Source organism: Myodes glareolus, chromosome 5 (assembly GCF_982192425.1).
Source record: "Myodes glareolus chromosome 5, mMyoGla1.1, whole genome shotgun sequence".
NCBI lineage: Eukaryota > Metazoa > Chordata > Mammalia > Rodentia > Cricetidae > Myodes > Myodes glareolus.
The window spans coordinates 64184154-64207486 of record NC_142030.1 but is presented as its reverse complement, the minus strand read 5'-3'; the positions used below and the strand labels follow the sequence as shown (position 1 = coordinate 64207486).

The 23333-nt window shown below is 43.6% G+C and overlaps 1 protein-coding gene across 1 annotated transcript in view; it reads right to left on the bottom strand.

Annotated features, from left to right (window-relative positions):
* The window catches only part of Tnn (tenascin N), a 71329-nt gene that overhangs the window by 36743 nt on the left and 11253 nt on the right, over positions 1 to 23333 (bottom strand). The window contains exons 5-11 of the mRNA XM_087906371.1: positions 20539 to 20724; positions 18931 to 19020; positions 9785 to 10048; positions 6398 to 6661; positions 5376 to 5639; positions 2616 to 2879; positions 599 to 862 (exon numbers count right to left, since the gene is read on the bottom strand). Coding sequence (XP_087762497.1) covers positions 599 to 862; positions 2616 to 2879; positions 5376 to 5639; positions 6398 to 6661; positions 9785 to 10048; positions 18931 to 19020; positions 20539 to 20724 — 1596 coding nt within the window. The remainder of the gene's footprint in view (positions 1 to 598; positions 863 to 2615; positions 2880 to 5375; positions 5640 to 6397; positions 6662 to 9784; positions 10049 to 18930; positions 19021 to 20538; positions 20725 to 23333) is intronic.

Genomic DNA, 23333 nt, shown 5'->3' with positions numbered 1-23333 from the left:
AGCCTTCATGGGACCAATCTAGGCCCTCTACATATGTGTGACAGTTGTGTAGGACTCCTAGCAGTGGGACCAGGGCCTGTCTCTAAGGCTTGAGTTGACTTTTGGGACCCTATCCCGGGTTGCCTAGCCTAGCTTCACTTGGTACAAAGGGAGGATCTTAGCCCTACCTCAACTTGATAAGCAATGCTTTGCTGACACCCATAGGAGGCCTGAATAGAAACACAGGAGGAGTGGGTGGGGGAGGGGCAGAGAGGAGGTGGTAGATGGAGGTGGGAATGGGAGGAGAGGAGGGAAAGGAAACTATGGTTGGGGTATAAAATAAATGAAAGTTTTCATTAATAAAAATGATGATATTAAAAAAGAAGAGAAGTAACATTTATTGAATATTGTTTAAGTAAACACTTCCTATTATTTGATAAAAAAGAGAGATAATATATCAAAGGCAACGAGAGATGCTGGAAACAGTATGACAATATTCTGCCACCCTGATTCTCTCCAAATCACTGATTTGGGTCAATAGCCATGAAGGAAAGCGCACATGATCTCCCATACACATAGGATGATAACAGTCACGTTCTTAAGAAGTAATGCCCGTTACCTGTGGGGGCTTTGGTGCTGGTCTTCCTGCTCTCCCGTGTCCCCTTCTGGGCCCACACGTCGACCTGATACTCCACACCTGGTCGCATGCCTGTCAGGATGGTGCTTCTCTCCTCCTTCCCAACAAGGATTTCCCTGGTCTCTCCATCAGCAGAGGTGTAGCGCACCACATACCTGTCAATGTCGGCCTCTACTGGGTCCCAGGACACAGTGGCAGTGTTCTCTGTCACCTGCTCAGTCACCAGGTTTTTAGGGCTATCAATATCTAAAAGGAAAAACTTGACCATTAACCCCTAGTAAGTAAACTGAGTGTGATATCTCAAATCTGTAGTCCCATTATGCAGAAGGCCAAGGCAGGGAAGCATGAGATGATGAATTTGAGATCGGTGTAGGCTGTTCAACAAGACTTTGTTGAGACACACACATACACACACATGCACGCACATGCATATACACACACGCGCGCACACACACACACACACACCAGCCAGCATTAATACTGGGCTGAGCATTCCTGTTCTTACAGTTTTCCCATCCTGTACTGGTTTTCAGTTGATTCGTGGACAGAGATCTTGTCCCCACAACTACTCTTGAACCCTTAAGGCGGTAGCCCAAGATAGTGAAGACAGTAATGTACTCAGAATTAGAGAAGCTGGATCGCAGTCCCAGTGCGGTGGCCTTAGAGACCTCAGCAGCTAACTAAAGCTCGGTCTCCTCACCTATAAAACTGCTTCTTAGATACATGTATAATAAGATACTGCAATATTTCATGGGTATTTTATGAGTCAACCCCTACGAATCATCCACTAACTGTGAGAATTGCAGAAATAATGTACTCTCCTAGATTGAGAATTCTCAGCTGGGAATGGAAACACAGTTTCCTGCTCCACACACACAACAGATTCTTCTCACGACCAACTAAATGAAGAAAATTACTCTTACTTTTGCTTGTGTGTATGTAAAAGGGCACAACCACTTTGGAGATTAGTTTGGCAGGAACTCAAAAATCAAATATACAGAATTAGCAGTTCAGTTCTAATATATCTACCTAAGGAAAAATGAATGCCCCAATATCATTATTCATGATATTCAAAACATGAAAACAAACCAAATAGCCACCAAGAAAAACTAGCAAATAAATGTGTGTATCCATACAAGCAAATATTAATTTTAATAAAAATAAGTGTCAATATATGTTATAATACAGATGAACCTGAAAACTGTTTTGTGTAAGAAGTAAATAATACAATGCCACATACTATGTTAATCCATGTATTAGAACTGTCCAGAACAGAGAAATCTAGAACAGATAGCAGGTGCTACCTACGGGGAGGGTATGAATGATATCTGGTAATGCACATCATGTTCCTTATTGTGATGAAAATTTTCTAAACATACAATCTAAGAGTTGGGTGACTGTGTGACTATGTAATAGTGAATGCTGAGCTGTATACTCAGCTAAAGATAGAATTTTATATGTAAAGACATCTTAGTAAAGCTATTCTTGCAAATGAAAGAACAGAAAAGCCTTAAAATTATCCACTGCTGTTGTGTATGACTGCAAGCCTAGGCTTGTCAAAATGGAACGCACAGTACTCAAAAGAGAATCTACTCCCCGACAGAACAATAAACCCTCCTGTGCCAAGAAAATCCCAGCGAAAACTATCTCCCTGAAGCACTTAGTTCCTAGATGCTGAACCATATGCTTTCTCTATGCCATTTCATCTTCCGGATGGAACAATTCAGTGATTGACAGTGAGGGAAATGCACAATTAGAAGAACAGTGTGGAGATGTGAGCAGTCATTTATCTTTGTAAGACCAAAACATGAGGTCTGTATTTCCAGATTAAGTGTAAAGGGCATGCAGAGATGGTGTGGGAGATATGACAGAAGCCTGCCCCTCTGGTCTTTAACAATCATTGGTTTCTTCCAAGGCCAGAGAAGGAATAGCAAGTGCCCCCCACCTCCCAAAGGCTTACCATGAAACATGTCACATCCTCAAACTGCAGTGTTCATACCTGTGGGGGCCTTGGTGTTGGCCTTCCTGCTGTCCTGGGCCCCCTTCTGGGCCCACACATCAACCTTGTACTCCACACCCGGCCTCAGGCCCGTCAGGACGGTGCTGCTCTTCTCCTTAGACACAGGGACCTCCCTGGTCTCGCCATCAGCAGAGGTGTAGCGCACTATGTACCTATCGATGTCAGCCTCCACTGGCTCCCAGGAGACACTGATAGTGGTCTCTGTCACCTGGTCAGTCACCAGGTTTTTGGGGCCATCAATATCTGAAAGGAAAAGAACTGATCACTAAAGACTAGGAGCAGGCACCAAAGAATGAGACCATTTGTCCTGGGCGGGAGACTTTCCGGTTCCTACAGTTTCCCCATACCCTATATGCATTTTCAGTGTTTCCTGGCCGGAGACCTGGTCTCCACAGCTGAGCTCAGAGTCTCAAGGAGGCAGCACAGGAGAGCAGAATGAGCGCTGCACCCAAAGGGACTGGGTTCTGAAGCAGAGCTGAGGGGCAGGAGGCACCTTAGGTTCCAGCAGACTGAGAACCTCATCCCAGCTCTGCCGTCAGCCAGCTTTTGGTAGCCTCGGGCGCACTTAGATGCTTGTAAGCTCTCCTTCTTCATCTCGAAAATTATGTACAGATTGTTATGTAGACTTCGGACTCCTTCAGAGACTTGTCTTCAACGTGTGCACCTGCCTTCATCAATTATTAACTTCGTTTCATTACTTGGACAACTTGCCTCACTGTCTTCTGCATTTGTAGAATGAAAGTCTTTAGGGGTGTGTGTGTGTGTGTGTGTGTGTGTGTGTGTGTGTGTGTGTGTGCGTGGTTAGCTCTGTCAACTAAAATAAAACAATGTTTACAGTTCCTGGACCTCAGTATATTCTTTCTGAGGTTCAAAATGTAATAATTGGCATTCCAGCCCTTGTCCCTCAACTTCTCCACTGAGGAAACAAAAACAGGAGATGGGAGATGTTTATTTATATCTTGTGGATTTTTATGTCACAGTGTTACAGCACATAAACTAATAACATGTTATGACTGTTCTTAACATTAGTAGATGCCCAAGACCTTCAATTATCACCAATGATGAAATCAATTCATTGACACTTTATAAATCCAAGAGATTACCTTTCTTAATACTACATAGCAGAAGGTATCAAAAAACATGTTTTATCAATAAACTAGTAATATTTTTTCTTCTAAATAATTCATTGCAAAAGTCATTTTCCTAAGGCCATTTGCACAAAGATTCTACTTCATACGTTGCCTTAGGCTATGACCACAAGAAACTGGTATCTAAATTCCTACTTCCTACAAGTAAGGCAGCATCAACAGTTTTAGGATCCTTGACTGACCAACCATGTCCAGACTATTAAGGAAGTTGGAGAGGCCAGTATGTTAGGACTTAGAGAATGGAATTGTTTGAAAAGATAGTGTGTACCTTAGATGAGGTCTGAATTTAATTTGTTTCACCAGGATCCCCAATAGAGCTTATTGTGTTTGCTATGGAACAAAAGATCTCAGCAACGGTGATTAGCAATGCCTAAGACATTCTGATTGCCACAACTCAGTGTAGGAGAGGGGGATACAAGAGTGTGCTAAACATTCTCTGAAACACTCACACACACACACACACACACACACACACACACACACACACACCTGAAACAAAGGAGTGCCCTGCTCAAATGTCAATAGTGATGAGGTTGAGAAGCCCTTTCTAAGGCATGAGAATCAGTGAGCTGCTATATGGCAGGTAGCTAAAATGCCTCATCCATGAGGAAAAGGCCAGTTGCTCTCACACAGAACAAGAAGGGCTTCAGCATTTCACACAGACTGTGTGTTATCTGAGTGGACATAGGATGCATGCGTGTTTCCCATGGACTAGATATCAGTTGAGCAATGTGGGATATGCCTGGGGTTGTGTCAAGAGCTGTGCTGGAGGACTACCTAGAGGTGGTCACCTAGAGGAGAGAGGATGCCATCAGAGCAGTTTTAGGATCCTCAGCTGACCAACCTTGGTCCACCAACCATTAGAGGAAGTGTACTGGGGAGATAGGAGGGAGGAGAGGTAATGGGTCAGGATGGGAAAAAAAATGTACTTAGCCAACTGAAAGAACAGACTTAAGTACAAGGAAGAAAACAGAAGAGACCTGAGCAATGCCCATTCCCATGGTAGGCAGCTAGCATGCAAACAGCTAACTGCAAATGAAGGATGGACTCTTGCATGGAAAAGGACATTTTCATTACTAAAAAAAATCGACACTGGGGGGAGTGACTAGACACTGGCTTATTTTTAGATAACAAAACACTGCAATTATTTCTGCCTAAAACATTCATCCAAAGGGCAGACATAGGAACAAACTTCATTGAAAGGGTTTAAACAAGGGAGAAATTTTTAAAAAGCAAAAATTATTTGTGGCTCACAACCTGCAAGTCTGGCTCTCTCGGCATGACAGTGATCTGTGCTTTGTCGTAGCTGCTTCTTGCCAAAGCGAAACGTTTATCCCTAATAACAGATGAGGTACGCAGGTAGAAGAAAGGTGGAGGCTGCGAGCAGTAAGCAGCCATCTTTAACGACCACAGTTTGGAGAATACAATATGAGACACACATTCCGGGAGAAGGAGGTAGACAATTTGCTAGGGAGCACAACCACCTCTAATCAACGAAATCATCCTGGCTGCCAAGGTTAGAGGAAGAGAAATCAACCTAATATCTTACACGCTTAGCCATGGCATAGAGAGGTAAGGCGTGCTCCATCACCTGTGGGGGCCTTGGTGTTGGCTTTCCTGCTCTCCTGAGTCCCCTTCTGGGCCCACACGTGGACCTTGTACTCCACACCCGGCCTCAGGCCCGTCAGGACAGTGCTGCTCTTCTCCTTAGACACAGGAACCTCCCTGGTCTCGCCATCAGCAGAGGTGTAGCTCACTATGTACCTGTCAATGTTGGCCTGAACGGGGTCCCAGGAGACACCAAGAGTGTTTTCTGTGACTTGGTCAGTCACCAAGTTTTTGGGGCTGTCAAGGTCTGGAAGAGAAATGTTTGAAAGTTTAAGCTGTAACAGTGAAAGGCACACCCCGTTATCCTGCTTTTTCTCTCCCAGAACATTCGGCAGGCAGGGGGTTACCACACCGAGTCTCTGCTGGGAGTCAAGGGAGAAAGCAGTTTCTGAATCTCAATTTCAAAGTCAGGCTAGCTACACACTTAGCATCTTTTCTTGACTTTCGATTCCCTAAAATGTAGAAGGAACAATAGCTTCCTAGTAACATATGGTACATCAAGACAGCCAATTAAACACCTGCCACACTGTCAGGGTACCTAATTTATCATTTTATCAAGGGCTGCTTCACCGGTGAGAACCCTGGAAGCAGTGTCCCAAATATAATCATAACCAGACCCTCTACACATATCCCGTGCGTCGGTTAGCAGCACCACTTCTATGCAGTTTGTACTGCTCTCACTGAGACTGAGATGTGCTGACTGGGCTTGGCTGGCAGGCCCATGAGTCCCAGGGATCCACCCGTCTGCCTCCCCAGTGCTGGGATTGCAAGTGTGTGCTCCCACATCCAGCTTTTCACAGGTCTGCTAAGGATCAGACTCAGAATGGGCAGCAAGCCCTCTGCCATCTGAGCACTCTCTCTACCCTACCCCACCCTCTGCCTCACCTCTCCCCCCTCCCCAGTGTCACATATCTTAACATACCTCAGACTCCAACCTGTGGGACCACACACACTCAAATCCGTAAGCTCACATTTCATTCCAACGGTTCATCTCTCTCTGCTCACCTGTGGGAGCCTTGGTGTTAGCCTTCTTGCTCTCTCGATCGCCCTTCTCGGCCCACACGGAAACTTTGTACTCCACACCTGGTTTCAGGCCAGTCAGGACTGTGCTTCTCTGATCCTTCCTCACTGGAACCTGCTTTGTCTCGCCATCCACGGAAGTGTAGCTTACCACATACCTGTCAATGTCAGCTTCCACTGGGTCCCATGAGACAGAAAGAGTGTTCTCTGTCACCCGGTCAGTCACCAGGTTTTCAGGGCTGTCAATTTCTTCAAGGAAGATACAAAAAAAAAAGAGGGTGGGCCTTATTACTCTCTAATTTTCTAAACAGCCAAAGGCATAGCCAAAATAACGATGTCGATTAATTCGAGTCACCTATATGCCAGGGATTGAGAGAATTTAAAGCTTTAAGTGGACAAGTGGTCAGAATAAACTACTTGCATAAATGGAAGAAAGGGTCTCCAGACCCTGCAAATGTATAGATCAATTCTGTAAACTTGTTTCCACAAGTCGCTTTGGCGTTTAAAAAAATGACTTTTACATACGGAGTTTTCCTTTACCATGATCACCTGAAAGCAAGTGTATTTCAATAATTTTCTCCATCTACTCTGACATGGTCTTTGGGAAGACAGATGTTCTAGAAGTAGGAGCTGTCGATGTTTTGTACACAAACATTGTATCTGTGGTCAGGGCCTGGGGCGAGCTTTAAACTGACAGTACTGAGGTGTGGGCTAGTGAAAATGACCCTTGCAGAATCAGACTGAGTGTCTGTGTGACAAAGCTGGATTAGAGCCTCGGCTCTGGTTTTCTGGGTTCCTCACCTAAGAGAAATTGTGCGATTTAAGTTTCTGTCTCTGTACCTCTGCAGAGAAGGAAGGAGCAGTCCTTCCTCACAGACGAACGGCAACATGGTCAGTGATTATATGGCCTGCTATTAATAGTGGCATTTCGGGTATGGGATCTCACCTCCTCCTCAAAATGTAAGGTAACAACATTGTACTTTGCTAAACAGCAATGCCTTGATTACCCTTCTCTAAAAGCCAGCTCCTCCAGAATGTTCCCAGAAGGAAAGAACATTTCACCCTGCACATCGCAGCTTGCCAAAGCCTGGCAGTCACCTCAGTAAAATGTGTAGTCCTATGAGACAACCGACCTTAAGAAGCACAGAGATGGGGCCATACCACTGACATCTGTCATGGAAGGATAAAGGCTCTAACTCCTAGGGCACTGAGCTGCCTTTAATGTCCCAGCCTCATCCCTTGCTATTGTACCTACCACCTCACAGACATGTCTACCACAGAGGACACTTGAGATTACCTAATGGCCCAACCCACACTGGCTTTGGGCAGTGTTTTATCACAACAGCAGTGAGCAAACTAGGACTCTTGCTATGTATCGGTTGTTTTCTATGAATCAGCTCATTGTGCCTGGCTGGTTTTGTGTCAACTTGACACAAGCTAAAGTCATCTGAAAAGAGGGACCCTCAATTAAGAAAAGACTTCCACAAGATCAGCCTGTAGGCAAGCCAGTAGGGCATTTTCTTATTCAGTGTTCAATCCTGGGCTGGTGGTCCTGGATTCTATAAGAAAGCAGACTGAACAAGTCACGAGAGAAAGCCAGTAAGCAGCTCCGTGACCTCCGCGTCAGCTCCTGCCTCCAGGTCCCTGTCCTGACTTTCTTTGATGATGAACTATGACACAGAAGCATAAGCTGAATATACCTTTTCCTCATCACAGCAACAGTAAGCCTAAGAAAGACACTCAATGGTTGCATATCCCCACATCCCTACGACATAGACACTCCTGAGCTACTTTATGAACCAGAATAGACCCACTGTCCCTCAGCTAGTTAATGGCAGCGCTGGGGTTAAAATTTGAACAGCCAAGGATCTAAAGCCATAGTCCTAATTATTATGCAGACTTCTCTGAAGTTCTTTCTTTGTATTCAGTGACTGTCCAGACACAATCAGTGAATCCTTTTCCTGTAACTTCCTATTAAGTTTTTTGGAAGAGCAGGTGGATACCGATTAGGCGCTTGTGAATTCAAGGAACCACCAAAGGAGTGTTTAAACATGAAGGACAGCCATGCTATGCCCCAGTATGTCTCAAAACACCCAAAGGCCTGAGCTGAGCAGAAGTGCATGCCGTTTGGAGGTCCTTGTCTTTCTGAATGCTTAAAAGAGGAATCAGTGGATTTGGCAAAAGTTAATGCAGAACGCCTCTGCATCACTGCAAACCAAAATAAGCATTAAGCATTCAAATTCATAGTTGGGTCAATGTTTATAGATTTTATTAAAAAAATAAAAATAGGAGTCAGAAGGATTAGGGCATCACAAGAAAACCCACAGAAACAACTAATCTGGCTCATAGAAACTCACAGTCTGAACCAACAACCAGAGAGCCTGCTTGGGACCAACCTACATGTATGTGACAGTTGTGTAGCTTGGTCTACTTGTGGAACTCCTAACAATGGGAGCAGGGGCTGTCCCTAACACTTTGACTGGCTCTTAAGAACCTATTCCTCATACTGGATTGCCTTGCCCAGCCTTAATACAAGCTTAGTTCTGTAGCAACTTGATATGCCATGCTTTGTTTATACCAATGGGAGACCTGCCTCTTTCTGAACAGAAACAGAGAAGGAGTGGATTGAGAAGGAGCTTGGAGAAGAGAATGGGAGGAAAGAATAAATATAAATAAAAAAGTAAATATTACAAAATTTTACCCTACTCCAAGAGAGATGTATATAGAATTCATCCCAAATAAGTATGACCATTTCTATTAAATTGTTTTCTTTCTCAGTCTGAAGTTAAAAGGAAAAAAATCATAAATATGACATTGAAATTTGTTTTGGGGCAAAAATCTCTGCACTGAGCAGGGGAAGTGAACACAATGTCCGACCCCTAACCAAGACTCTATCTACAATTGATACTCGCTGGGAAAAGAGAAATTCATTTTCTCCAACGGAGTATCACTGGGTATATCAATCATATTCCTAGCAGGCCCTATTCCCAGGAAGCCAACACAAAGCAAACTCCATGTTTTTTCATGAGTTTATTGTTATGGTTTTGCAGGGGGGGTTGTTTGTTTAGTTTGCTTTGATTTTTGGGTGTTAAAGGTTTTGTTTTATTTTTTTCTTGGGGTCTTTTTTTGAGGGGGGAAATAACTTGAAGTTGGATGAGTAGGGAGGTGAGATGGGGGATCTGGGATGGGTTGGGATACAGAAAAGAATGTAATCACAATATATTATATAAAAAGGGATATTTTTAAATTGCTTTTGTAAATATCCTCAACCCCACAAACAAAAGAATTGATGCCAAGTGGCAACCTCTTCACCTTCAAAATCGACCTTCTCCTTATCCTGAAGAAGCTTCCCCAATCCCATCCTCCCATTACCTGTAAGGGCCTTGGTGTCTGCTTTCTTGCTGCCCTGGTTGCCTCTCTCAGCCCACACGAAGACTTTGTAGGCCTCTCCTGGCTTCAGGCCTGTCAGAACAGTGCTGCTCTGGTCCTTGGGGACCGCTTTCTCCTTGCTCTCTCCATCGGGGGATATATAGCGCACCACGTACTTGTCTATGTCAGCCCTCACTGGATCCCAGGACACAGATGCCGTGTCTTCTGTCACCTGATTAGTGACCACATTGGTTGGTCCATCAATTTCTTCATAAAAATACATGAGAAAGAAAAATTAGAGAAACCACTTGCCTATTGAAATCCACAGTCACTTTAGTTAGAGTCCAGGTCAGGGGTCTCCATAATGCAAAGGGGTCTCTCCTTCAACTGTGATAGGGAGACACCTAACATCTGCTTTCATCTTAAACTGAGAATAGGTCTGTGGTAGACTGAGAAAAATAGCTGTTCTAATTTCAGATCACAGAACACATTGAGTTACCTCCGTCAGGCACAGCAGATAAACACCTAAGAAGTAGTCAATGTTCTCATACATGAGAAACTACTACATGACGTAGTAGTTTCTATGAAGTATAACTCCTTTAAAGGGTATACCAGATGGGATGTCTCTAGGTCCCTTTCCAGGAGACCACTCAGCAAGTATTCAAGAACAGGTAGCCTTCCTCATCTCGTCTCCTGAAATCAAAACAACTGATCTCTTCTATCTACTTCTTCCAATGAATGTTTCTAGACCAGGCATTTATCATCTATCTATAATGTTCCTTTCTTCTTTCTTTCTCAAATAAAAGTGCCAAAAAATTAGTTCATTTACCTCACCACAATGTGCATGACAGGGAACATGATAGCACTCAGCAGTTATGGATAAATAACTGGAAGTCTGTGCTGAGGACGTTTATATTCAGAACAATTGGTCAACTGTATTCTGGATACAAACATTCGTCTCAATAACACACCCTGTACCTATGGCCTCAGGAAGTCTCCAAGCTTTTTCATATCAGCACTTACTATCAAGCTTTAGGGTACTCAAATTTTGTCAACACTAGGTCCCTGCCAAGTGCCACCAGCAGAGGTTCCACTTCAGATAGTTTAGAATGAGCCTTAGCATCTCTGTTTCTAGTGTTTCTTTTTGGGTTTTTTGCTTACTTGCTTGCTTTTTTGCTTTTGGGTTTTGGTGGGCGGGGGGAGTGGGATAGTTCTTTTAAAACAGATTCTTACTATTTATCTCAGCTGGGTCTTGAACTCACACTCTTCTGCCTCAGCCCTCTGAATGCTGGGATTAGAGACAAGTACCCCCACATATACACATAGCTCCCTGGCTGTGGTGGTACACGCCTGTAATCCCTACACGTGGGAGCTTGAAGCAGAAGAATCATGAGTTCAGGGTAAACCTGGGATATATATGAAGTTCAACACCAGAATAAACCACAGAGCAAAACTTTATCTAAAAAATACATAATAAGTTAGTAAACACTATAAAATTTTAGTGGTTCTGATGCACATCATAGAATAAGGGCTTCCATGTGAAGCCCATCAGCCCCTTTCTATGCAATGTGTCATAATGTCCTGACCCAACATTCCTACTAATTACTTTTACCTCCTAAGCTCCAGTCATAAATTAGTCTTTTATCCGACATACTCACCTTTCTGTCCAGTTTCCTGCCATTGGAGAATTTTACAAGTAAGTCATCCATACACATCTATCAAGGCAACGATAAAGCTATTGAGCAGAACAAAACTAAGACAAGCCACTACAATTCCTCTGTATATGGATCTACATCTTTTTAGCTAAAAAACCACTGAACAACTTCTTAGTCTAAGGCAGTGAAACTCCTTTCCCCCAATCCACTCTTGGTGTCTTATTAAAGGACTTTCTAGAGAGAAGGGACAACTTCACACAGTCCCTTTTTGTGACCTCAGTGGCGGTGCACCTTCATCAAACACTGTTTTATTTGATGAAAAGATGAAATGTGTTCCATTACCAGAGGCCGTTCATATTTCATTAGTAAGTCAACTGCCATTTTCTAAGCACACACCAGGGGTCATGTGCTTTTCATATATTACTTATCAGTCTCATGGTAAAAACAGAGGCATTTACTAGGAAATGCCTACTTTCCTAGTAAATTTTTACTCTTCCACTCTTAGAACAGTAAGTATATGCTAGGCTTCGACAGGTTATATAACTTGTCTAAGATCCATAGTAGCAAATATTAGTGGCCATCACTCCACTGACAATCTTTGAATGCCCACATGCAGCTGAGAATCGGTGGTGGCATGAGTTAAATTGTGTCCAGTCCTTCTGCTCCAATACAACATGCCAACATGCTGTGCTTTGTACCTCAGTTTGGAACCTTATTGCTTTTAAACAATCCTTTAGGAGATGATAGAGTCAAAATAGGGTCATCTGGATGAACCCAATTCAATATGAATGACATAGCATCAATCTACGTGGAGTAGCCCTTAATAACAAGTTGTAGAGAAAATATGCTCTGAGAGGCTACTGTAACCTGAAATAAAGTAGTAGTAGTATATTAGAACTTGGGGAGTATCCTAGAGAGAGAAAATGCCCCTAGGCTGTTGGAGTGCTAGATGTGTCTATCTCACTAGCAAAGAGAGCCCCCTAGAATGAGAGAGTGGTGCGGGAGAATTATCTGTATTCTGTCATTCATGTATTTTAATAAAACACTGATTGGCCAGGCAGGAAGTATAGGCGGGTCAACCAGACAGGAAGTAGAGGCGGGGCATTCTCCTGAAAACAGGAGAAGGCTAGGAAGGAGGAAGCCCATTCCTCCATTCCTGCCCAGACCACAGAGAAGCAAGATGTAAACTGCCCCGCTAGAAAAGGTACTGAGCCACATGGCTAACACAGACAAGAATTATGGGTTACTGTAAGATGTAAGAATTAGTTAATAAGAAGACTAAGCTAATGGGCCAATCAGTTTATAATCTTATGGAGTCCTGTGTGTGATTTTCTTTGGGGCTTGATGGTTGTGGGGTACTGGGCAGGACAGAAACCCCAACAAGTCAGCCCTCATGTTACAAGAGAGGAGGAAATCTGGGTGTAGAAACCTACAAAATCCCAACCCCAACTTCAGGAGGCTTTAAGAGGTTGTTCAGAAGAAAGCATGCACACAACAGAAACGATTCCCTCCCTGCCCCCTTCCCCATTCTGTATCCAAAATGATTCCGTGCTTGCTAGGAAAATGATAGTGACAGCCTACCAAGACCCTAGCTCGGCCTGAGGACATAGTGATGAGATGCGAGTAGGAGGGTAAGGACATAGAGACAGGAGTGAGTCCTGCTCCTGAAGTCCCTGACCCTCACTCTCTCTGAAGTGGCCTGCCCACATCTATAACACCCAGTGTCTCTCACTTCTCCAGCTTGCCCATCCAGTACTCAGCCCACAGCTGTGGGGCACTCAGCACAGGCCAGTGGGTGGGTAGGACCAAAGCTGTCTACATGGACTGAGAGGTCCAACATGGCTAGACCTGGAGCTCATTCTCCTCCATCTGCCTCAGGACACTGATGCTGTAAAGGAGTTGCCAAGAAAAACCCTAAACAAGCCCTCTAGACTCATTTGCCCTTCACTTAAAAATCACTAACCTTGAAGGTCACACAAGCAAGCTAAACACACTGTCGTTTTCCACCAGTTCTGCCATGGGAAACTTTCAGTGTGTGGCTATAATGTTAACAGTTGCCTAGAGAGATGACTTTTCGAGGACTTGAAGAACACTTTGCTAGGAACACCGGCTCACGGCTTTTATCTGCGTGCGTCTGATGAGAGACTAAACTGGGATGCAAACGCTTGCTACCTTTGTCTTCATGCTGGGTCTGTCCTCTCTGTGGCTTTACCCTTTGCATCAGATTCTACTTTGCACTGCGTGTAGACATGCTCATCATTTGAGAAATGCTTTGTTCAAGCTTATACTGCAGGGTTATAACTTGACTTAGACCTTGCTAAGTCTCTCTTCTTCCTCCAAGGTTAAATATATATATATATATATATATATATACCAGATGCTACACGGACACAATAGACCATGAAGAGGAGGAACCAGAGTTTCTGAAAGACAGTCGCACACTTCATTAGGGACTCTCTCTCTCCCTCACCAGGTTTATCCTACGTCTGTTACTCCTTGACCCTCTAGACTCTAGAGTGATTTACAAGGAAAAATTCCAATTTCTTCATTCTTCAGTCACTGAAGAAAGCATTTCTTTCTCTGTAGTACTCATCTTCCCAACATGATGGGGTTTTCCTGCTTTGGGATAAGATTCCAGACCTGGCTTAGGTAACAATTGAGCCAAAAGCCTAAATAAATAAATACATACATAAATGTATACATACATAGAAATAAACAAATAAATAAATAGATCGGTCTTTGTTATGGATACCAGAAAAGAAAACTCAGTCTAGTTCTTTGCCTAGAACAGCTTTAGATGTGTAAGTCCAGCTAGAGATTAGAACTCCGTGATTTCTGCCTCCTTCCCCTCCCCTTTCTCGCAACTCTTGAACAACGTAAACTTGCAGGGAAATCCTCACAAAGCTGTGATCCCTAAGTATTCACAGGACAGAACAAGGGTGGTAATCAGATGCTGACATCTGAGAAGGCAAGGCAGACCTCATGGATGGACCCCACACACTCACAAAATGCCACATTGCATGAAGCCAGCGCCGCAAGACCAAAACCTCCCTGTCTGCCAAGAGGGGATGTGGGGATCATTAAACCGTTTTTTCCACACAGCAAAATCTTCCAGTAGCTGCAGTGGTGGGCCAAATCCTAGACGAGTTACAGCTGTAGCCCCGGCTGCAGATCAGGATGTCTCCAACCTGGCCCCAACGAGGAAGTGCAGCTACAACTTCCCACCTGCTGGACACTTGGGGGGGCGGTTCCTCATCGCCTCTGTCAGCCCTGTCTTTTTCATAATAGTAGCTTGATAAAAAGAATGGCTGAGGAGGAGGAGGGAAGAAGAAGTAAAGGAAGTGAATCTGTTAGCACATTTGAGTGAAACTAACTATAAGGCCCTCCCCCCTTCTTCGTGCTACATAGAAACCTTGACTTAAATCTAGTCACTGTCCAGGGCCGCTCCTGTCAACTTGTAAGCTTTCAGAAGTACTAATACCAACTCATCCAGAGCAATAGACACTGCTCTCTTACCCCTCAAATATTCTCCACTCTGCATAACCCTGAAACAGGTTAGGAAGATAAGGAAAATTAAGGGAGGTGGGAAGGGAAAGGTTCCATCACCACATACCCCCATTGTAAAAACTGCATAGAAACACTGTCACTTTTCCTGGGAGATATATGAAGGAGAACACTTAAAACAACCAGTTAGCCATGTTGAAGAACAAAATGTTAGTGGCCTTTGAGTTCACCAAATCAGGATTTTTATCATAAACCTGTACTTTTCTGGTGGTGGTGGGGGGGAAACCTAAAAAATGTTGTGAATAGAGCTGACAGTCAAAATGAGGTCTTGATGAAGAGGTCTTGATTTTCTTCTGATCTAGAAATAGTAAAAACTTCTTCGACCTTTTTGACCGAAACTTTCCTTCCCAGCACTCCCTGTGCTCATTCATGAAGAATACACTCATAAACCACCCTATATATCACTGACAGATACAAGTCTTCCATTAAAAATAAGTATATTAGAACTCTTTAATTCACCTTTTTAATTTTAGATTTTTAAATTTAGATACAGATCTTGTCCTTTGACCAATCTGACTTCAGAATCCTTCATAGATGTTGTCAAATGTTTGTTATTCTCCATCCCTTGAGAAGCCTGTGCCACCGTTTCCTTCCTAAACACTAATTGTGCTTCATTGCTCTGTCCTCAAATTCTTTTCTGCAGCATAATTCAAGGTCCTGACTGTAGCAGAGCAGAGGTCCCTGGGAGAACTCAAGAGGCATAGCTGTCAATGTGGAGTTACAATGTGGAGTGCTCCTGCTGCCAATGATAATCCAATCTCTCTTCCCTATTGTCAGTGCAGACTCAGTGTTAAGCATGCACGTTTTCCTTCCCAGAATTTTATAAATATATTCTTAATTTCATATCCCATGTGATATTTCCGATTGCTTAGCTTTGTTGCCAATAGTCAAAGGAACTTGTCCAAGAACCTGGTCAGGGTTTTGTTTCGTTTTGCTTCTGTCAAGCAGCTGTAACAGCTCAATAAACTCTTATTTGGAGACCCTTCGGCTTTATGAGTTTGGGTTTAACAAGTTCCGCTGGCTGACTTGCTAAGTGGAAAATAACCGAACTACATTCTTCCCTCCCTGCCTGTGCATGTGCTGTCCTAAACTCAGGTACTCTTTTCATCTTGTGAGATGCAAAACATTTGGAGAACACAAATCTGTTCATCTCCTAAATTAAGTAATAGTCTTAACCAGGCCTGAGATTATTTCCTGGCCTCAGAAACCATAGAATCTTTTCCTTTTTTATTTTAGTGGGGCACATACCATAGATTTATTTGCAATCCAATAAAGCATCTCATCCTGATTTTAGGATATAATTGACAATAAAAACACTTCTCGGATGCTAATAGTCTAGTTGGGATAATATACTTGAAAGGTTAACTACCAATTCAATGGTACATGCAATTAATTGCTGTAAGAACTCAGAGACTGTGACATTTAATGTGACTATGAAAGACTTTAGTCAAGAAGTAAAAGTTTTGCCACCAGGATTGGCTGACTTGTAGTTGACTTGCCAGCCAGTGAGAGTGGATCTTTCCTCCTGATCCTGCTTTAGAGTCTATATCCTGTGTCTCCATCCCCCATCCCTACCACCATTCCAGGAACATTAGGAAGGGAAGCTTCACAACTGACTTCCTTGAAGTTTAAAATAACACATGAAAAGATAGAGGTATCAGGGCTCCTTATATCAATTAAGGGAAAGCAAGCTCCCCCTGGTCAAAGGAAAGGAAGCTGAGTTTCACTTCTCTTCTTGGGTATTCTGGGTGGAGACACTGCCACTCTGATCTGCTGCAAAGATTAGGACATACTATTGTCTCTCTCCCAAAAGTTAATCCACTGGAAACAAACATTTAGCCACAGGCAAGCCACACGATAGGGCGATGAAAGGAATAATTATCCCCTTAATGCAATAATGTACTTATCATTATTACTTATTATGTACTTATCAATGTACAAGCATGCTTGCTGTTTTGAGTTCAGACTTAAAAAGAAATACTTTTCCTTCTTCTTCTTCTTCTTTTTCTTCTTCTTCTTCTTCTTCTTCTTCTTCTTCTTCTTCTTCTTCTTCTTCTTTCTTCTTCTCTCTTTTTTTTGGATACTAACCTTTTCCAACATTCTGGGCTTTCTCACTCTGAAGCATCGCCTCACCCCCTACCATGCAGCTCCATGCCAGTCTACACTACTACACTACTGAACAAGCCAGTTCTTTTAGACCCTAACTCACATCTCCACCCCTTCCCCACCCATCTCCTTCCATGGCTGCTGAGGTTTTTGTTTCAAATTCTAATAAGACACTTCTCCAGTTCCCTTCTGAACCCATTTTTAAATTCTGACCCGTCAGCCTTGGAATCTTCTATTATTTTCTTTTACCATTTATTCATTTTATTTTTTGTGTATGAGTTTTGCTTACATCCCTATGTGCATCACATGTGTGCTTGGTGCTCAAGAAAGTCAGAAGAGGGTGTTGGATCTAGAAGTGGAGTTCTGGATGGTTGTAAACCACCATGTGGGTTTGGGGAATTAAATTCAGGTCCTCTACAAGAGCAACAAGTGACCCCTCAGCCATCTCTCCAGCCTTGGGATCTAACACTACTTCTAGTATGTACTATCAGAAGTGAACTGATTTGTACAATACCCAGTTGGTATCTGATGGAGAAGCTTAGTGCATGTGGAACACACACACACACTTTAATGACCAAGTGTTATATGTTGTATTGATTGTATAAGAGGAGAAAACTTATTAATCTTTCACAGATGGGTCAAGTAGGAAGCACTTTGCCTCCGTAGCTAAGCTTCAATGTTTAAATGGGAACATCCTTCTTTCAAATCCAATTCTGCCATTTCCTGGCTGGGTGATCCTGGCCTTCACTCCTTTGAGTCTGTTTTCTTATGCATAGGACCTAGAAATAATAGTAGTAGCTCATCCATAGACTGGCTTGAGAACTAAATGACAAGCCCCATGAAAGATGTCCAGGGAAAGATGCCTGGCACATAGCAAACTTTCGATTGATCTGTAACTTCTCACTCACGCCATAGAGAAAGCTCTCAGAAGCAAGGGAAGTATTTACCACTTTCTGACTCACTCAAATATCTCAGCAACCATTTAGGCAGACTAACCCAGTCCATCTTGTCTGGGTCACAAATTAAATTACATCTCTTCCTTTATAATTACACAGGTCTCTAACCCTTCCATACTCCAACTGTCTCAGAGGAAACAGAACTAGTTCATTCAACCCTCACACTGCCTCGTCCTCATTATTACATCACCCCCACCTACTTACTTCTAAGACTGAACTGGAAAGAATTAAGCCACTTTTTAAACTAAAACTCAAAAGTGAAGGATTCCTTCTTTGCAGGCTCCAAGCATCAGCCTTTTCCAGAGCCCAATCTGCGTGGGCAGGAGCGCAATCATTGCAGGAGTCTCACAGTTCAAGATGTACTTAAGCCTACATTTTCAAGTTCCATTCTGGCTGGTAAATGCTGCATAACCTCTTATAAATATTCTCATAGAGAAATGCTAACTATATCATGATTCCTTGTGACAGCCTTAACCATCACTTCCCATTTCAAAGCAGACTGCTTGGATGTGGACATTATGGAAAAACTGCAAATACAACATGAAAAATAATCTAGACCAGCTGCCCTTGGGGAATGCACTTCTGCACACTACTAAGTGTCTTGAGACAATAATTCAGTGATTGAAACAATTGAAATCAGAAGACAAGTGTCAGGAATACTATCTCCACTGGACTCCAAGATCCCAAGAAGAGATTCCCTTCATGGCAATGAAAAAAAGCAGGCCCCTTCATGTTACAGAAACAGAAGAAATTTGCTTTTGTTCTTCTGCCCACCCAGAAAGTCAAAGAATCTCTCCATGGAAATCCTGGAATTGTCACTCAGAGACAAGAAAAATTCAAGAATGTGAAATTGGTTAAACTTCCATACCCGTCCTGCCATTCAGGAGAATCGGCTTCCCCTCCAGGCCACCTCTCATGGGAACAACTGTGATCTTATATTCTGTTCCAGGCTGCAGTCCTAGAGAAAAGAAGCCAAGGTGTGTATGTGAAGACAGTCTCCAGACCCCACTCCCACACAGCTTTGACCTGGGCTCTCTTGAGGAGGTAAGATTTATGCTGACCCCCAAACTGGCCAGTAGAGGCAGATAAGCAGCCCTGGATCGGTAGAACATGAAGGGGTGAGGAACACGTGGCACAAAGTCCTTGGGTCTCCTGTTCTTTGTGGACTCTTGACTACTTGCTTCCCGATTTTATTTATAGCCCAAATGTTTTCCAGCTCCTAACAACCAGATTCCCTCCAAACTCGTTCTTATAATAGAAGAAAAAGGAGAAATCTGGCCTAAGTTATCTCCCTGTGGAAACAACTGGAGTGGTTGCTTCTCGTGACATGACCGCTCAGACTCCACTGGCAACATGGAAACAAACAGTTGCTTGTATGAAGCCCACATGCTCATTCTCCTCCCCACAAACAGGGAGAGCTGCAAGCTCTTCTCTCAGAGAGGAACTGAGGGAGTAGGCAGCAGAGTGAGGGCCCAGAGGATGGACTACGAAGCTGGGGATCCTTCACTTGAATGGGCTTCTTCTAATGACCTGTGTCTATCTTGATACTCATGACTGTGTATCACATAATATCACTTTTCTAAAAGGGCCTTGAAAAGTATAGAAACTCTGAGTATTACAAAGTGTGGCACATCCCTGACTTTCCTGAGAGTCAGGTCTTAGTAACATTAGTTCAGTCATCTAAGAAGGGATTCCTACCGTTTGCCTAACAAAACCCTTCTCAGCATGATACTCAGCAATTTATACATATGCATATATACATAATTAAATAATATATGCATGTATATGTATATTTATATATACAGATTATAGATAGATAGATAGATAGATGATTGATAGATAGATGATAGATAGATAGATGATAGATATATAGATAGATAGATAGATGATAGATAGATAGATAGATAGATGATGATGATAGATAGATAGATAGATAGATAGATAGATAGATAGATAGATATCTCCCCACCCTACTCCCCTGCAATATTCCTCCTAAAGAAGTGCCTGTAGAGCATCAAATACATCCTAAAATATACATCTTTTTCAGTATGCAGTTCTATTGAACTTGTCCATATTGGGTTTCATGATCTAAGTTGATGAGGATGACTGACCAGGTCTCTTCCTCCAGAGGGCACCAGATCACGTTACAGATGGTGTGAGCCACCATGTGGTTGCTGGGAATTGAACTCAGGACCTTTGGAAAAACAGTGCTCTTAACCACTGAGCCATCTCTCCAGCCCCAAATACACATAGGGCCTCAAAAACTCTGCTGATAGGAATGACACTTTAGAAGTAGACTGTTAAAGAAGTGTCCTGGGGTTCCAGTCCTGAAATGCTGGCACAGAGACATCATGCTTTGGGAGCAGGCTTGTACCTACGTATCTAGAATCTAGATCCCTAAGGCCCAGTGTAAACTGCCTCCCTTCACCATAGCTTCTGCAGCCAGCATCTAGAATCTCCCAGTGTAGACTCTTACCAGTGATGTCATATCTACTCTTCGGATCACGGCTCCTGGGCACAGTGACCTCAGCAACTTCCTGCCCTGTTAAGGGGCCATACCGAAGCTTGTAATAGTCCACCTCAGTCAGCGGGTTCTCCCACTCCACATCAAGGGACGTCTCGGTCTCTTCATTTACCCAGGCAGTGCCCACCACAGCAAGATCTAGGACAAAGATAAGAGAAGACAAGCGAAAAGGGTTGATCACAGAGGCCACAAAAGTCTGAAATGGGCCATTGGCCACTAAGTCAGCTCCCTTCCTTGACACACTGAGAGCTGGCTTCAGCCCCAGGACAGTCTTTAATAGGGGTTGTAGAGCTCCCCAGGCAGAAGCTGGATGTTAGTCTCGAGATTTTCCACAGAAGATCCCACACCTCATTACACTATATTCCACACATCCCACCTCCCCACACAGACTCAGACGGAGCCAGAGCTGCTCCTCTCAGGTCAGCCCCCACAGTACTCAGCCTGGGATTCAGCCGCTCTGAACTGGTGTTCTCCCTGTGGCTACTGAGTCCCTGTCCTTAGCAATAGCTATGGGAATAGATGCATGTAAAGCTGGAGCAATTCATTTCAAATTTTCAATATATAACATTTCTAATAGAGCCAGACTCTTCCTCTAACTCCCAAGTTAGAGCCCACGGTGCTCAGATGCACTACAGATTAACCCAAGGCAAAACTACAAAGCAGGTGATTTTTAATTAGGTCTGTCTCTGTAGCTTCCCCAAACCGTCAATCAAATTCTACTACTTTCACAAGGTCCCCAGTGTGCTCATGATGCCACACGGCCCTGTCCTGTAAAGAACATTCATCATATGACTTTGTTCACAGTGAAACGCATGGGGTTAAACATTTGCCCTGCCACTTAGAAAGAAAAGCACAAAATTATAATACAAAGGAATGGCACACTAAGCAAAGACCTTTTGAGAGGGGCAACTCAGGACTCCTGTGAAGACTTAGAACTACAACAGCTGTATCCCAGGTTGATGGAGATCGCTCTTAAAGCCTGAGGCAGGGAGAAACATCTTCCAAGACTCCCAGCCTTACCCCCTTCCAAGGTCACGTTGCCTAAGCTTGGAGGCACTTTCACCCGGCTGACTGACCTCTTGTTAAGGATATAAGACAAGGAACTTTCGTATTAGGCAGAGTATGAACTCAGTTATCTCAAGCTCCCTCAGCTCTGAATATCTGTGATTCTCTCTTCTGTAGACAAGGAGCTCTTCAGAGCCTTTCTTCTCACCTGCAGCTCCTTCCTGCTGGCCCCAGGTTCTGTTTTGAGATTTCTTTCAAAGAGGGAAATCCCCCCCCCCCAGTGAAAAGGCAACAGGAAAGTGACCAAGGTGACTGCAGGATTGTGGAAGACATCCTACATGGCTTAAGAGAATTGGGAGATTCGCAAATTAAAAAAAAAAAAAAGGCAGCAAGGACTTGAGGAGAATGTTCAAGATGGGAGTATTAGAAGGTTAAAGCTTCCCCGAGGGGCAGGAAAGATAGGTTTGAACTTGAATAGTTTTAGACAGAAAGACAAACTTCACAGTAGCGAGGTAGCGAGATTTTACAAGTCTTCAGAGGAAGACTCTAAGAAGGGTTGCTAAGGCTTTCCACAAGATGTTCCTGCGCTCTCCTGGGAGTCTCAACGCTGTCCTGCCTGTAGCAGATGCAGCTACAGACAATGCAGCTGCAGACAATGCAGCTGCAGACAAGGCAGCTACAAACAATGCAGCTGCAGACAAAAGCAGCTCCTGCCGTCAGACATTGGCCTGGCTCTCGCAGCTGTGCTCAGCGCTCTCCCGGGCTCACAAACCATTTCACAGTGCATTAGCATTAGCCAAGGACACTCAGCAAGCAAGCAAGATTGAGACAAAAACAAAGCCATCCTATGACTGTGTCTGAACACAGACAAAAGCAAGACTATTGTCCACAGAAATAACAAAATGTTCCCCCTCCTGATTAACAGGCAACACAACTACCTCTTTCCAGTCATGGCTCTGGTTGCCTCTAGTGAGCCCTCACTCTGGAGAAAATCCCCTAAGATGCTCAATCACAGAATTGCCCCCACTTCTTGATAGCATCCCCACCAAAGCAAATCCCTGCGCTCCCTGTTATCTAATTCAACCCCTAGTCTAGAGCCAATCCTTCCTTGCATTCTTGCTGAGATACCACTGGAGCTCTCCAAGATGGATATTTTCCTCGGATAAAATGAACAAGATCCAACCTGTTGAGCTGCAGGGGTATTTCTAGTGATCCCCAAGAAAGGCCTGCCCTAAAACTGCCACATCTCTCCAAGCCATTTTCAACACTGATCTACTCAAACTAACCTTATTCCTGCCACTGAAATAGGACAGGCAGCCTTCTGTTTCCACAAAGACGACTGCATGCCAACATCCTACCCATCTGGATCTTTCCCCCAAGGATTGGGAGTAGGGTGATGGCAGTACATTTTGATCAGCACCTAGAACAGCACCTGGCACACCTTGGCTCCTTGGTGAACAAGTGTTGAGTAAAGGAACGAATCAGAGTCACTGGGACAACTAGATTGATGCAAACTCCCGGAAGTCAGTACCACTTTAAGACTATTCATGAAAAACTAGATTTCTAGAGAGTGTTAGCTGCCAGGCAGCCACATAGTGTAGTTCCTATCCACACTTAGAGGAAAACAGCCACCTTTTTAAACTACTTAACATACTTTCAAAATCCTTTGTTTTGAAACGGGTCTCACTGTGTAGCTCAAGCTGGCCTAGAGCTGGTGATCCTTCTGCATCTGGCTCCTGAGA